General features: G+C 43.3%; 1 protein-coding gene across 1 annotated transcript in view; it reads right to left on the bottom strand.

Moving 5' to 3' along the window:
- Positions 1–17,816, bottom strand: part of NME7 (NME/NM23 family member 7) — a 154,482-nt gene that overhangs the window by 46,575 nt on the left and 90,091 nt on the right. The window contains exons 8-10 of the mRNA XM_083172687.1: positions 13,273–13,337; positions 10,942–11,010; positions 9,565–9,666 (exon numbers count right to left, since the gene is read on the bottom strand). Of these exons, the coding sequence (XP_083028813.1) occupies positions 9,565–9,666; positions 10,942–11,010; positions 13,273–13,337 (236 nt within the window). The remainder of the gene's footprint in view (positions 1–9,564; positions 9,667–10,941; positions 11,011–13,272; positions 13,338–17,816) is intronic.

The raw sequence follows: 17,816 nt of genomic DNA, 5'->3' as shown, positions 1-17,816 counted from the left end.
ATTTAGAAACAACCTACAAAGTCAGAGTAGAGCTTTTTGACAAGTCACATTAGCTCTATGTTCACAGACAAAATAAATAAATTCAGCTTTCAAAGAAAAGCAGAACATACTGTACCAACTGTGAAACAAGGGTGTACTTATTTTAGGTTTGCTTTGTCTGGTATAGTGTGCCTTGAATCTGTGCAGAACCCAATGAAATATCAAGACTATCAATCCAATTTGTAATGTCTCAGTCGTAGGTTATGGGTACGCCAACAGAATAATGACTCGGCTAAAAGTTCCAAAAACAATGGACTGTTCATGAGCCATGATCTGAATCCTACTAAACATCTATGAAAAGAGTAGACTATAGTAGGCACCCATTAAACCGTAGACAGATGGAGAAGTTTGCTAAGAAACAGTGGAATAACATATCTGCTGACAGGTACAGAGGTTTCATTGAAAGATTGAAAGCTACAGAAATCCCACCGATCGCCTCTAAAGACATTAGGTTAAGGGTCCCATCATTTTTGTCCATACCATTTTCATTTGTTTCATTATTACAATATTCTGCGGATTCCAAAATCAAATGCAAAATCTGTTTTCTTTTAAATATCGAACAATCAATAACAAATTATAATTTTGTCACTTTCAAGTTATTTTAGAGAAAAAATATGGGTTCTCCTTATTTTGTGAAAGGGTATAAAAAAATGTGTCCATGTCTTCATAGAAAAAAGGGGCATAATAAGTCAGAGTCAGAGATGTAGCAGCTTTCATCAGAATGAAAGAATGATGATATTGATGATACTTTTGATCAGAATCATTTGGGTAGTTTCTGTTGTCATTATGATTTAAAAAGTATCAACACAGTTGTTTGACAATAAATGGCTTCACCCAACCACTAACCATGAGTTAAAGAAAAGTTTTATTCATAATCTCTGACAATTGGCCAGAAAATCACAAATTCTGCTAGGGTATGTAGACTTATTCTGCTAGGGTATGTAGACTTATGAGCACAACTGTATATCGTCTTGAGTAAGAATCCTGCTAAACGGCTCCTGTACGACTGCATCCTGCTAAAAGGCAATGTGAACACGCAGCCATAGGGCTTTAAAAAGGGCCTGTCAAAACGAGGCCATAGAGAATAGCAGCAACAAATGCCATTGGTAGCAGGCTATCATGTTCCTTCAATTCCTCACCATCAGCTGCAAGTTGTAACCAAATTGAATAGCACCCCAAAATATATTGGAGAAATTCTGGTAAAGATCACTAAAATGTTGTTTTTTAGCTCCCAATGTTTATTCACAGCTTACTGAGAGCCAATAAGTATAATTTATTTCTACACAGCCTAGAACTTGTTAAGAACACTTAAGGGTAGATATAAATTGAGATTACTTTGATTGCTTGCTGGGTTCCTACATACACCCAATGCAAAGGCATTTGACTAATAACACAAATAAAGATTACCTATGCAGTAAATGAAAAATAAAATGCTGTTAATCTGATAATGTCTATCGTATCCTATTCCTCCTTGAAACATATTGAAATCACATTGCAGCGTGCCCTATCTAACATACGATCTTCTGATGATGTGAAACATACTAACTACACACAAAGGACAGGATTGACCATGGATCAGTGTATCTGCAAACAACAGTAACAAGTATCCTATGCATCCAGCAGTGAAGCATAGGGTTTGATTCTGGGTCACATGCAGGTCTAAATGCAGCTGTACTGCCCACATATTACAAACAGTATGTAAATGTAACTATACATGTGTTCTAATGCATTAGCAAATAGTGTAGTAAAGCAGGTGGGGTGAGAAGGCCAAGTGGACATCAAGACAGTGTCAGGACAAAGGGGTGCCCCACACACAATAGGGGGAGATGGAGAGCCAGCTGGGGGAAACAGAGGACAGGAGACATGACGTGTGGGGTGAAAGTTTTCCTGTCGCTGGTGATATGCTGGAGCTGCTATGTGAGCACTGTGGGTGCCCCTACACCAGGTGCAAGGATAAGTGTATTTTTAAGAATGGGGGGGGTGGCGCCATTCTTCATATTGCACTGGGTGCCAAACACCCCAGTTATGACTGTTTGCATAGCACTGCTTTATTCCTCGGCATGCGAGAGCAGCAGTCATCACTATCATCACCATTACATCTACTCCATACTATCTGCATAAGAGCCGTCTAAATTTGTTATCCAAAATATACTGTACAGTAACATTACTCAAAATAGTAAGTAACTTTGGCCACATGCTCGAGATGGTATGTGCATTCACAATATTGTAGCAACTGTGAATTGTGTTCGCGAAGAGGAATATGCAGCCCACGATAAATGCGCAATATTATGCAAAAACATTGCTACAGGCAGCTGCATATGAAGTTAAATGCAAATAAGAATCAAAGGCACAGTGCTAAAGGAAAAACACAGCTTAGACAGCTACCATGGTTTGGCAGATAACCACAAAGGATAAAGCTCTCAGGAGACACACTGATGGTCATGCAGCACAATTGCTTGTAATTTGACATCCAAACCAAGAAGGATCTAGGCACGGGGAGAGTACTTGGTTTAATGCCATTAACCTGGAAACCTAAAGCACAGTTGTTGACAGCTGAATTTCTACAATGACAAGTTAATCTTTCATGTCTCCAGCATGCTCAGTCTCTCCTCATTTCAACTGTCAGAACTTGGAGCTCTAGTCCCTGCCAACTGTGGTCTCCGAAATTACTCATACTGGGGCAGTACGGATGGTGTAATGGTTAGCATTACTGCCTCACAGCATTGAGGTCATGGGTTCGATTCCCACCATGGCTCTAACTGTGAGGAGTTTGTATATTCTCCCCGTACTTGTGTGGGTTTCCTCCGGGTACTCCGGTTTCCTCCCACAATCCAAAAATATCCAATTGTCAATTGGCTCCCAACAAATTAACCCTAGAATGTCTGTCTATGTGTACATGTACGTGTGGTACATGTAGATTATAAGCTCCACTGGGGCAGGGGCTGATGCGAATGTTCAACTATACTCTGTAAAGCGCTGCGGAATATGCAGGGGTTAAAGTGAGCCGGAAGTGCTTTCGACAGTTCCATTTTGGAGGTGGAACGGTTCCGCCTCTGTCAGGTCACCATGCCCCACTGCCTGTCCCTGCCTCAGGACTGGCCAGACCATTATAACGTGTACCTTACGCGGCCAAGTAAGGTTCTGGGAGCAGCCTGGACCACGTTTGTGTTGGCGGCAGATGCAGGGTAAAGCGCTGCAATGGGTGAGTCCCAGCTAAGCTTCAGGGGGCTGCTGCGCTGCACATGGGCTTGCGGTAGTTGTGGGTGTGCAAGCTCCCTGGAGTCCGGGGGAGGTAAGAGAAGGCTGGCAATGTATGGAAGGAGGAGGCGGGCGGCTGAGTGTCAGCCCTAGCTGCTGAGATAAAATTGCGGCTCCCATCTGCTGTATAGCCTGGCCTCTGGGATAGGCAAAATAGGCGCATAGACAAATACTGGAGCTCGTACACGGTGATAACAGCACCCACGGTGTCTTCTGTGTGCATCTCCCAATCCCTGCTAGTATATAAGCCTGAGCCTGGCAATACAAATTTTGTTTCACCCAGTGCTCCTGTCAGCCCATTTACCTCTCTCTCCCAGCACCTTTCATTCTCCCCCTGTGTGCAACTAAAATCTCCCTGACAATCCACATCACTCTGCTTTCCCTATGGACCCTGTGTGCCCCAGCATCTCCCTAACATGCCCCATCATCCTGATCCCCCCTCCTGCCCTCTGTGCACCCCAGCATCTCCCTAACATTCCCCATCATCCTGCTCCCCCCCCCTCCTGCCCTCTGTGCACCCCAGCATCTCTCTAACATTCCCCATCATCCTGCTCCCCCCTCCTGCCCTCTGTGCACCCCAGCATCTCCCTAACATTCCCCATCATCCTGCTCCTCCTCCTGCCCTCTGTGTGCCCCAACATCTCCCTAACATTCCCTATCATCCTGACCCCCCCTACTGCCCTCTATGCACCCCAGCATCTCCCTAACATTCCCCATCATCCTGCCCTCTGTGTGCCCCAGCATCTCCCTAACATTCCCCATCATCCTGCTCCCCCAACATCTCCCTAACATTCCACATCATTCTGCTCCCCCTGTGTGCCCTCTGTGTGCCCCAACATCTCCCTAACATTCCACATCATTCAGCTCCCCCTGTGTGCCCCAACATCTCCCTAACATTCCCCATCATCCTGTTCCCCCTCCTGGACCACTGGGAATGTGTATGCCCTATATAAGAAACTGTTAATAAATAAATAAATAAATAAATACTCTTATACCTTGGGTTTCTAATGTTCCAGAAAGCAGCACTTAATCAATGTCCGAGGTGCATCGGTTGCATGGCCTAATAATGTCGGTCTTTACCTGAAATCATTGCCACACTCTTGGCGAGTTTATAGTGTCAGAAATGTAAAGTTTCTTTGATTCTGTTCTGATCATGACCCTACTATGCTGACTTCCTAGCATCCTGACCCTTAAGCACCCTTCTTGCCAAGTACAGCTTTATGGCATGCTATTCCGAGTGTGCCATCATGAGTTCCTGCATCTGGCACCTGTGTGCAATTATATTGGTGATTGCCTCAAGCACCCATAGCATAGTCCTCTAAAAACAGCCTTTGGAGCCACGGTAACACATGGGACAGGAGCTTATACTGGATCACATGTGTTATTGTCTGAAAATGGGAAATAGACTGCAAAGACCATCGGGCTAAAATCTAGATCAGCCTTTTTGTGCCATGACAAGTTGCTAGGTGTGCCGCCGCCCGCCTGGCTGACCAGCCCCAACCAGGCATGTTCGAATTGAGTGGTCATGCAGGGCGCCACCCTTAAAGGGCGCTGCATATTGGTACCTGGAGCCAGCATGCTGTGCGTGCTCTGCGACGCTGGTGTCTGACGCTGGCACTGCACAGTGCGCATATCATGAACTTAGTAGTTAATCTTTAGTCCACCCACAGCCCAAAGCACTCCCCCTCCCTTGTCCCCGGGACACAGTTGTATCTGGCACTGTGGAGGGCATTTATGTAACTGGCACTGTGGGGGCATATATTTCCCTGGCACTGGGGGGGCAATATCATCTGGCACTGCTGGGAGGGGGGGTGGCAAGTCATGTCTATCTGGCACTGCCTGGGGGGCATTCATGTACCTGGCACTGTGTGGCACAGCATGTGTAGCTGACACTGCTGGGGGGCATATAATATGTAACTGGCACTGCTGGGGCATATCATGTATAGCTGGCACTGCTATTTCTACAAATTGAATACCAAATATCAACATATATTAAGTCGATATTTGTTATTATATGTGTTATATTTGATTAAAAAAAACTGATGGTGTGCCATGGCAATTTTAACATCTTGTTTAGTGTGCCACGAGTTTAAAGAGGTTGAAAAATTACTGATCTAGATAATAGCCTGTTTTGGTGCAAAATATTATTGAATCTAATTGAGTCAAATAAAAAAAATAAAGTTTATTTGCTTTCTTTTTTTATTTCAAGCAGCTAGCTGATAAACAAAATGCAGTTTGCCATTTTTAGGTTGTATTCAGATTCAACCATTGGCAACAGCGTTATAAGTGGAAAGATATACGCTAGACTGAAAGTCCACTTCACAAATGCGGCTGCTGGTTCTCTTGTACAAGACCTTGTTCCTGAAAACCTTGTTGTTGTGCCGTAAGGCCATAAGATCTACCTCTGGCAAGCCCCACCTGTCTATCAGAACCTGGAAGACCTCAGAATGCAGCAACCATTTCCCCTTTCGTGGACTTCCTGACAACTCACAAAGTCCACCTCCCAATTTAGGATTCAGGGAATTAAAATGGCGGAGATGGGCGGAAGATGTGATTCTGCCCAGCTCAGGATTTAGGACACTTCCCGCATGGCTGCTCTGCTGCGTGTGCCTCCCTGATTATTCAGCTAGGCCACTGTAGTGGCATTGTCTGACTGGATCTGGACTGGCCTTCCTCTGAGAAGGTCCTTTGCCAAAAAAAGGGCTCTGTAAACCACCTGAAGCTCCAGAATATTGATGGGGAGCATCAAGCCTGAAAGGTTTACTGGTTGATGACTGTGCCCCAGCCGCGTAGTCTGGAGTCTGTTGACAGCAAAAAAATAAGATGGGATCCAGAATGGACAAGATCGGGACATGGAGATAGGCATCCTAAACGTCCAGGGAAGCCATAGTCCTTATGCTCCAGGGCCAATATAATGGACCATAGCATTTTGATTCAAAACCTGGGTATACTGGCAAATTGGTTGAGCACTTTTAGATTCAGAATAGGATGAAAAGTCCCACTGGGTTACTGAACTAAAAAGATTCTGGTATAGAAACCAGTCCCCCAGGCTGCCTGTGGAACTGGTATTATAACCTCCAACTTGAGCAGGGACTGGATGGACTCCCTGAGAGCCCGGACCTTGGGGTGGGGTGCTGTAGTAATATCGGTACATACAAACCTCTGAGGAGAGAGTCTGTGAAATGAAATGGCATAGCCCCAGGACACAACTTCTCTGACCCAGGAGTCCGTTGTTGTGTAAAACCAGGCGTCAGCGGACTGAGAAGTTGGCCTGCCACTCTGGGATCCTCCAAGTGGAGGCCTGCTCCATCAGGTGGAAGGCTTGCCCTTGGACTTCGCAACTGGGCGTCTGGTAGACCAGGGTTGCTTTACATGGGCCTTTCCTCCCTTAGGAGCACTCTGTTTGGGAAATGGCTGACCTCTGACTCCACCCTGAAATGACCGAAAGGTAGACTGCCTAAACCTAGGATGCAGCATCAGTAGCCGCTATTTTATCCAACTCCGGCCTAAACAACAATACTCCAGTAAAAGAAAGATTCCAGTGGAGAGAGGACCAGGGCATTCCAGGAGCTGAAGCTTAACTGTCTGTTGCCTGATCACTCCAACCACCTATAATCATTCTAATGCCTGTGGCTGCTGTGTAGCCCAAAGAAAAAAGATAAAAATGGCTACATGGCAATGGATGACCTACTCCTAGGTGCTGACAGAAACAGAGTTCTGTGCTGTCTGGGGTCAGTGACCAGCGTTTAGGTCCTCTGTGACCTATACTACTGCATGTTTAAAGTACTGGTTGTTTCTATTGCTGTGGTTTCTGCATCCTACATGACACCAGTAATTCACCTAACTTTTCTGCTAGGAGTTAGTGTTCATCCTTAGCTTCACCAACTTTTGGTGTTGTTGGTTCCATACCGTCGCCTGTTGTGTCTGTATTGCACTTATACGTTTATCTATGATGGTATGTGATGTATGTATCTTCCAAATACTGGCTAGTTGCTCTCATGAGCTGTATAGTTATACAAATGTAATAATACATTTAATGTGAAAAACAGATGTGTGTAATTGAAGTAATATTGGGAACACTGCCAAAGAGTAATTAAATATATACTGTACATGTATTTGTATATAAACTATATATAACGGTTTAAACTATGGCTGACTGGCCGTGTTTATTAATAGGCCATGTTCAATCAGCTTATTCATATGTATTCTTCCCTCATTGGAGCGAGATCCAGTTGCTCCATCGCTTTGGTGATCTGAGGCTGTATCTGGGGAGGCAGCACTGGAATCTCGCAAATGCATGCAAGCGGCATCTATCTTCTACTGATACCTGCTGCATTTGCATATTGATTACAGGGAATATCACAGATGCTTCCTTGTGGTTGTGCATTTCCTCACAAACAGAAATTCGTCACAGTAAACGTTCATGGCAGTCATGTGTGTTAATAATAGAGGTATGTGCACCAATGTTGTTGACACTTTCATCAACTCAATTAATTATGATTGCTAAAAATGAATAATCACCTATTTCTTTCTTTAGACATTTTTAAGTATAAATTCTGGTTTGCAACAGAGTTACTATTACTAAAGGCCAGATTCAGAGTTGGAAGTAAATCAAGAAAGAGCAAATAAATGTACCATGTCATCTGTGCTGCATGCCCAATGTTGACTAGATGGCAGGGGGCCGGTAGTGGGTGACCTCACCGAACAATATCATTGCCTGCAGCTCCCCTGCATCATTCACACACACACACACACACACACACACACACACACACCCTCCCCTTGATTATGCTGCATGCTCAATGTTGACTATATTGCCAATGAGGCATTTGAAGGGTGCACGCAAGCAGTATTTTTCCTGCATGCAAATTAATGTATGTATTTGCACTGCATGTACTGAAACATGGTTTGTCCAAGTACAAAGTTACTTGTTCTTTCTTTCTACAGGCCTTATTCATGCATATAAGCAAATTCAACTGTGATTTTCTAGACTATGGAGCTGTTAACGTTCGCAAGCAAAACGCAGACCAACAATGACCTCACATCCCACCCACTTCCTAGTGAAGTGGTAGGGTATACGGCCACCAGGTCAACGACAACTAGGTCGACAAGCATTAGGTCGACATGCATGAAGGTTGACATGGGGTTAGGTCGACAGGGACATTAGCTCAACATGGGGAAGGTTTACAGTCAAAAGGTGGTCATTGGGTATTTCATTTTTTTTTTTGAGTCGACATGTACCGACAGGTGGTATTTCATGCCCTACCATCCACTAGGGTGTAAGACTAATATAGTGAGTCCAGCGTAGCGAGCCTCCGTGCCCGAAGCATGGTGAGTGCTGCGAGCCATGCAAGGGGACGCAGTGCACTTTTTTAGTGTCCATGTCGAATGTGTCGACCTTTTGACTGTCGACCTTCCCCATGTCGACCTAATGACCCTGTCGACCTAACCCAATGTCGACAATCATGCTGTCGACCTAATGCTTGTCAACCTAGTTGCTGTCTATCCAATGATCCATACCCAGTGGTAGAATGGAGAGATAAATACAGTGAATGTGCAATCCGCCTGGAGGGTCTAGTGACACAATTCTATGGTAATCGTATAATTTTAGCCCCACATCTTTTTCAAATGAGTGTGAATCGTTTAATCTGACCCCCAAGGGGCACAGGCCTAATGAAGCAACCGGTCTGGACCCGCCCCCATCACCACCCACTTGCTTCCCCTCTTCGGGCTTCTACTGGAGAGGAAAGTTCAAATATACTGTAGGTATGTATGACAACTGTCTCCCTATACTCTGGTTTTTATATGTATGAACTCCTGACAGACCACCAGTGACAAAGGGACCACTGACACTGGAAAGCAGGACAAATAATTCACATTATCCATGTGAATGTTATCCAAGCAGAATCTTGTTGAGGTGAAAATCTGGCATTTTAATCTTATCTTATAGGATGTGGAAGGTGTAGATTGTATGTTTTATAAGTAGTGTTCATTCTAGCACCCGCTATCTTTGAAAACCCACGCAGTTCCTGTTCCCTACCTGGGGTGTCACTGTCTGCTGTGGTGTTTCTAGCACAGGTCTGATTTGCATATCAGTGCTGATATACAGACCACACTGTGCTAGAAGCACTACAGCAGACAGTGACACCCCAGGCAGGGAAGAGGAACTGCATGGGTTTTCAAAGATAGCGGGTGCTAGAATGGGCTCTATATAAGTACTAGAACTAAAAACTGCAACAAGTAGTTCCCAATAAATGGTTTACTTACAGGGTCTGCTGGTCCACAAAACTCCCTGAAGGACTTTGGAGCATCATTTCCCCGGACTTCCAAAGCAATACAAGGGCCGGAACATAATTCAACCAACATTTCCTAGAAGAAAGTGTGACCAAACATAAGCTTCTCTTGTCACTGTATTCCTTATATTTATATGATCAATGTTTTACCTAGAATGCATTACAGAAAACTAATGCAAGCAAATATATTTGAAGAGCCTCTTAATGCATTCATAAGAGACCACAAAATATAGCACACATGTTAACATGAAAAGGCATTTTGTTTTTAAGCCCTGGCCGGAATTATAATTGTCACACGATTTCATCGGAAAAGCCTGATATGCTTGGGAAAATACTGTAAATAAATCTTCAACTAAAATGCTATGGTTTATCTATGAGAGGGAGAGAGGGAGGGAGAGAGAGAGAGAGAGAGAGAGAGAGAGAGAGAGAGAGAGAGAGAGAGAGAGAGAGAGAGAAAGAGAGAGAGAGAGGGAGGGGGGGAGAGAGAGGGAGGGGGGGAGAGAGAGGGAGGGGGGGGGAGAGATTTTTTTTTTTAAATAACTGGCAAAGAATGTTGCTTTTTTATCACCATTATATGCCGATCGTTGAAACCCACAAATATTTTTCTTACACTCACTTATTTTTTCATATCTACTGGCATTATACAAATGCATATATCTGAGGACTGGGACTCGTCAAATCTTAGCCTACAGGGTTTTTGTTTGCCATACATTGATTATTTCAAGATTAAATATTGAAACAAGAAAATAGTTATGAAGTTATGAATTTTCCGAGAGCCGCTATCTTGCTTGGAAATAAATCTCAGGTTGTAGGCAGTAATACATGTAGTAAAAATCTGATGCAATAAAACGAAGTCTCAGATTTGTGCAGGACCACACGTGTTCTGGAGAAACCCTATGCTGCATAGCAGGGGCTTGGGATAGTTCCGCAGCCTTCTCTCTAATTTTGCTATGGAACCCAATGGTACGTGTGAAGCGCAAATTCATATGCTAAGTATTGGAACCGATAAATTACTGAGAGGAGGCTGAGGCTATGGAGAATCGCTTTTACCCACATCCCATAAGTCTATTCAGGTGAGACAACGGGGGAAATTTACTAAAGGAAATTTGTAAAAAAATAGGTGTATTTGTATCCAGAAATACACTTATTTTTGACATTTACTATCCCGAAAATACGGCAATTCGTAGTCGTATTGATGTGCTATCATTGCGAATACGAATTGCCGTATTTTTGGGATAGTAAATGTCAAAAATAAGTGTATTTCTGGATACAAATACACCTATTTTTTACAAATTTCCTTTAGTAAATTCCCCCCAACATGTCTTTTCACATCACAGCCTGAGGTACTTACTGGGTACTCTGCTACAACACCTTTGTAAACTTCATAGAATTCTTCTGCATTGGCTTTTTCCATAGTAAACTAAAACAAAAACAAATATATATATATATATATATATATATATATATATATATATATATATATATAAATAATCAAATCTATAATAATTTAAATATTAAAGAATAGTGGAATAATACTTGAAAACAAAATGATATACAGATGTGTTTACATACTTCTAACCTTTTGCATTGAACAGCTCTTCTAGGTCGCACCACTCAGTAGCGCCAGGCGTCTTTTTTGTGACTTTTTTCCATTAAAATGCACATTATTCACAAAACGGAGCGAAAAAACAGCTTCTGCTGGTTATAATTATATCAGGCATTCTTATTCTGTGTGCGAATGCGGCTGTATCTGCATATGAAATGCTAAGTTACAGTGTATGTTCCTGAAAATCACTGCAACATTCCATCTCTTATGCAGATACAGTGGCATTGGAACACTGACTAAGCCGTGACTGTGAGGGAACAAAAATGATGGAGAGAAGCTAGGCTATTACGGGAGGAGGATTATGGATGAGAGGATATGGTTGTGCTGTGAGCGTAGGGGGATGATGGAGGGGAGGGTGTGGCTAAGTTGTGAGAGGAGGAGGATGATGGCGGGAGGCATGGTGGTGAGGGTTACATAGGTTGTAAAGCTTCAGTGTTCACTATTACATGCGGTAACTTACCACATGGTTAAAACTGTATTTTTAGTCATCAGTACTATCAGGCTATCCAATTATAGCCCACTTTTACTGTACAGTAATATATGGGATCTGGGAAAAGTTCCCAGACCCATGTGATATCAGCTGAAAGAACAGATCTCTTGGGGCTTCTTATCAGGGAATAGTAAGCCCGCTCAAAGCAAATGCTTCGAAAGCTAGTCTGCTACCTTTTGATTGCCTCTGTGTTTGTGCATGTGTGAGAGATAAAGAGATGTAGTTTCACTCGCTGCCAACAGATGGCAGTGTTTTGGAGACACACAATCAGACACTAGACATATATATAGATTATGATTCTGCTTTCCGAGGGCAGCAAAGCAGAATCCCATATTAAAGCTTACAGGGCTTATTGGATTAGCCCTCGGGAGATTCATTAGCTGCGGTAAATTACTGCTGCTAATAGGATACTGCCCTTAGCCTCTCACACATCAGCATTATGCTAGCTACTTATAGCATACTTTAATATAAAATTGACGTGACTTTACATTTAATAACAAATAAAACACAAATGGAAGGTTAAGGGGCAGTTACACAGAGTGCTAGTTTCAATGTATTTAATTGTAATAACAATGTACTTGATTACCCAGACAAATAAATATCAATATGGCTACAATAAGAAGTTAATATCACATTGCTTTGCAGGACTTTCAAAGGGCTACACCCACCCTATGGAAGCCCTCCCACGCACAATAATGGTGTGTACACACGGTAAGAGTGCTACAGTATGCAATCTTTGCTAATCTGTGTACACACAGAGATTTGACATTAGATTTTGACTATATAGTCAAAATTGCATTGCAGATCCTATGCAGGTACAGGTTTTTTACCTTGCGATCCCGATGCGTGCTCCCGTGACAGCACAAATCGAAACCCAGATAGACAGGGCAGCAATGACTATATAGTGCAAATCTAATGCAGATTGTATGGATTGTATGTAAATAGTACAGAGTTAGCAAAGATTGCATAGCACTCAAATTTTAAGTCAAATAGCAAGGGAATCTCACCGTGTGTACACAGCATAAGACTCTCCTCAAGTCTCCAAACTTTTAAGTGTTCTCTGAAAACTCACCTCTTCAGGCAAGCCTATCAAATTTAGGTACCACCCACATAACCCTCTAAGGCACTCATGTATTATATAGCTTCCCTTCTGGACTTGCAACTTGGTGGGACTGCTATGCTATTACTGATGCCTGTCCTTGTGTTTCCCTCCTATGTCCCTATAGATTGTAAGCTTGCAGCAGGGCTCTCCTACCTCCAAGTCTGTCTGTTGTTACCCAGTTTGTTTTATCACTGTCTACTATTGTAAAGCGCAACGGAATCTGCTGCGCTATATAAGAAACTGTAAATAAATAATAAATTGCTGTTTAACATGAGGAAGAACAATGGCTGATTGAAAAGCCACTCTAATCATGATAGATAAATGTTCCTCTCAATGCGGCAGCACTCCCCAAGAGTAACCTCCTATGTTGCAACCTCCAAGATGTATGGTTTCTAAGACAACTGAAATCTCAATCACTAATTTTATGATTGTTCTATTATATGTGAGAATACAATCTTAGCATCTAATAACTATGTAGTCTTACCATTTGCATTGCAGAAATTTCAAAGCCTGCATCCAGTATGTAATTTATGATTTTCCCTGTTAAGCCTGTAAAGGAAAACATACAGTAAGTGCATTGTGTTTAAAGCATACTAGTCTTGCAACATAATGTATTATATAATTGTCTTCTGGTCATGACTCTGCCTTTGTGAGCAGTCTGGAAGATATGTAAACATTAGCGAGTGAAAGCAGGAAATGTTTCCCACAAGCCTATAATCAACATGCAACTCTCTCTTACATTCTATAGAAAAGACCCTTCTCTTTCATGTGAAAATGATAAATGTGTATACCATTGATTATAAAGTATAACATAAAAGTTTGTATAGGAGAGGTGCAGTCGCATACACCTGTAAGTAGTCATTTGACTAAAATTTACTGCCCCAGATAGCAACACGTTGGAAGGGGAGGAGCTAGCTACAACTCACCGCTTCAGCAGCCCTTGCTCTTATGCATGGTGACTGGTGATTGCCCAGTGGCCAAGGTTGGAATTTCACTTCCACTGTAAGAATTACTATAATGCAGCGGTTCCCAACCCGTGGTACGCGTACCACCGGGGGTATGCGCTGTTCTTTCAGGGGGTACGCAAACCAGAAGCCGCTAATGGTGGCTGGGTGACCCGGCACATGCGCAGGACGCCGGGTCACGCCGCCGCGGCTGGAAGGACGGATGGCAGTCAGACGGGTTGCTGGGGGTATGCGGCGCCGGCTTCTGAGCCTGAGGGGAGGAGAGTGCATTGCGCATCTCTCCTACCCCTCACCGTGCTTCCCTGTGACTGGGCCGCCCGTCAGCCAATCAGAGCTTGCAGGCCAGTAGCCAATCAGGAGCCGGCCCGCGAACTTTGATTGGCGTGCAGCCCAGTCACAGTGAAGGGAAGGAGAGATGCGCAGTGTGCTGTACTCTCCTTCCCTGAGAGAAGAAGGCAGCGGCGGCAGCTACATGTCAGTGACTGCAGGGGGACACTGGACTGTCCTCTCCCCGGCAGCAGCAACAATGGTGAGTGTGCTGCTGCTGGGAAACACTGTGGGGGCATTGCTGGCACTGTGGGGGTATACTTATTGCTGGCACTGTGGGGGCATATTTATTGCTGGCACTGTGGGGGGCATTGCTGGCACTGTGGGGGCATACCATATTGCTGGCACTGTGGGGGCATATTTATTGCTGGCACTGTGGGGGCATACCATATTGCTGGCACTGTGGGGGCATACCATATTGCTGGCATTGTGGGGGCATACCATATTGCTGGCACTATGAGGGGCATTGCTGGCACTGTGGGGCATACTTGTTGCTGGCACTATAGGGGCATACTTGTTGCTGGCACTGTAGGGGCATTGTTGGCACTGTAGGCGCATACCCAGTACCATGGGGTGATACCTGGCACCGTGGTGGCATTCCTGATTCTGGCACTGTGGGGGCATACGTGGCACCATTGGAGCATATGTGTATCTGGCACTTTTGGGGGCATATATGTATCTGGCACTATTGGAAGGCTAACGTGATCCCTTGGAATGTCTGTTGCTTCAGTAATAGAGATTTGACAGTGTTCTGTTATTTTATATGCTGAGCTTATATTGTGGTCAAGTGGTTGCACTTTTTTTTTTCTTCTTCTCGTCATTGCCAGTATCATTGCCAGTATGAACGCTATGTTTTATATTTGGTACCAGAATGATTTTTGTAGTATAAACTGGGCACTAGAATCTTTTTGGATATCATACATCAGCATGTTCTTAAATTAATCTGAAGACATGGCACATACCACCACAATGAAAATGGGGGAGTGACTTGCCCCTGTTAAGACACACCCTTCAAATGAGGCCACACCCATTTTAGGCCACGCCCCCTTACATTTTTCACGAGGGGGTACTCATAAATGAAAAGCCTAATCAAGGGGTACAGGAGACAAAAAAGGTTGGGAACCACTGCTATAATGAATTTGTCACATAACTGGAACCTGGGCAAACAATGGCCCCATGCATACTCAGAGAAGCATAAAGGGGCATTTTGCCAGGCCAACTCCGCACTGCCAAGACCTATACCGCTGCATGGACAGCATCACATTACTTATGTCCCAGTGTATTAATGCCAGCCAGGCAGCTTTGTGGCGGGACCAGGAATCATTACTATGCACTCTCCCATTTGTAAAATGAGATACATCTATGTCATCACATTTATTTATTTATTAACAATTTCTTATGTAGCGCACACATATTCCGCAGCGCTTTACAGAGAATATTTGAACATTCACATCAGCCCCTGCCCCAGTGCATTACAGGGATTTCCATGTAAGAAAAGAAGGCCCTGTTAAATGCATTTGAGATTTAAAAATAACCTTTCTCTTTAATGTAATAATGAAAGATCAATGCACAATGGGTCGGACAGAAATTGCTGTACATTATTATTAGATACATTTGTATGAAATAGGAGACCTATTGTTAGTGGTTGATGAGAAAAAATAAATGATATCATCGCGTCTGCCTCTATAAACTTCAATACTTTAGAGAGAAATACATAGACAGTAATTGTGAGTGCACAATAATAATTCTGGGTTTATCTTGTTTGGTTTATGCGAATTGTGTATCATTATACAGAGTTCAGAAAATGTATTTATTATAATGAGGCCCATATTTTCCTAAATAAGGTCTATAAAATAGGTTAAATTTAATCTATTATGTCACTAGATGTAAGCTCACATAGGGGCAGATATATTAAGCCTTAACAAGAGATAAATGCAAGGGTGATAAGGAGAGATAAATGTCCAGCCAATCAGCTCCTTACTGACTTTTTTCAAACACAGCCTGTAACATGGCAGTAAGCAGGTGATTGGCTGGACATTTATCTCTCTTGTTAAGGCTTAATACATCTGCCCCATAGTCCTATAATCTCCAAGACATACTGCTAAACACGGCGCACAATGAGCATGCATACTCCAGATATCACCATTCATACTGCCACATACATTTATCAAACTGCATTTGATCTTGGTATTAATAATCTAATTGTGCTTGTGGTCTGTAACACACATTGGTTTATGGGGAATGTGAGGTTGACTATAAGCGGTTGATTCAAATAGCTGGAAGTGAAGCATTTGTTTGTAGCCACAGAGGACTGCATACAAAAAATACAAGATCAGAACGTGAGCAGGGTGAGATCAGTTGCTGACGGTTGTACGCAACTTGTCCCCATCACAGTGCGTTGATTTAAACCCTATAAATCGCATGCTGCTCTTCAGACTACCTATACAGAGCTGTGGTGCAATCTACATTCTGCAAAATGACATGGTCACAACGGCACAGATATCTGGTATAAAAAACGTCAATACTGTATCATTACGGCTGCATAACTTCTTTAAGCTGTTCTACTGCCACCAACACAGTTTTAGTCCCCAAATTTATTCCGCTGCCAAGAGTGTGGTGTCCCTGGTCACACAGAAAGGTGGCTGCTTACATTATGACATCATGTTTATTCATCAGCATATTTATTTATAATATTATTTACATGTTTTACTCCCAGTTAGCTACTTCTGGGAGTTCTGTTGAAGATGCCATGTTGCCCATACCAACCAATCAGATTGATCCAATGAGATTTGGATTGTGTTTTGTAATTAAGCATTTGTTAACAATGGAATAAATCAAGACTCAAGGGGTGACATTCTATGGAATGCGAGAAAAGCGCATATATTTATCGCACTCCACATTGCCGCACTTCGCACTTTCTGAATTCGCATTTTTTTGTCATAATTCGCATATTTAATGGAATGCGCATTAGAGGCTAAAAAGTGCGATTGAGTGCGATAATGGGCGAATTTTCGGCATGAAAATGTGCGATTTTTAGCCATGAAAATGTGCGCATTTGAGCTTATGTGCGATTTTGGGTTTGAATAAAAAAAAAAGTAAAAAAATGGTACTTGTGTAGTTTCACGGCGCCACCGCGCGCACAGTGAAACTTCCTTATGTAAGCTACGTTATCAGCATAGCGCTGGGCATCAGCAGTGCACCCAGCGCTGACAGGTCACTGTGGTACTTGTAGTTCCACAGTGAAATAGGCAGTCCTGCGCACCACTGACAACCCGGCAATTTAGACTCCTCCGGCAATTTAGCAGTCTAGATTTAGACGTCTAAATCCAGACTCCCTGCAAACCACTAAGATGGGGGCATCTAAATTTAGTAGGGTCTAGGGGTACACTATTAAACCTGTTCACAATGACACTAGTCGACATAACAGCTGTCAACCTTGTTAATTCCACTATCCACGCCAACCCGAAGCGTGGCGAGCGCAGCGAGCCCCGCAAGGGGACGCGGATACCTTCACAATACTTCGCCACGCTCGGGTTGGCATGGATAGTGGAATTAACAAGGTCGACAGCTGTTACGTCGACTAGTGTCATTGTGAACAGGTTTAATAGTGTACCCCTAGACCCTACTAAATTTAGACGCTTTACCGTCTAAATTTAGATGCCCCCATCTTAGTGGTTTGCAGGGAGTCTAGATCTAGACTGCTAAATTGCCGGAGGAGTCTAAATTGCCGGGTTGT

This window comes from Crinia signifera, chromosome 2 (genome assembly GCF_055691185.1).
Source record: "Crinia signifera chromosome 2, ASM5569118v1, whole genome shotgun sequence".
Classification (NCBI taxonomy): Eukaryota; Metazoa; Chordata; class Amphibia; order Anura; family Myobatrachidae; genus Crinia; species Crinia signifera.
This window is presented reverse-complemented; position numbering and strand designations above follow the sequence as displayed.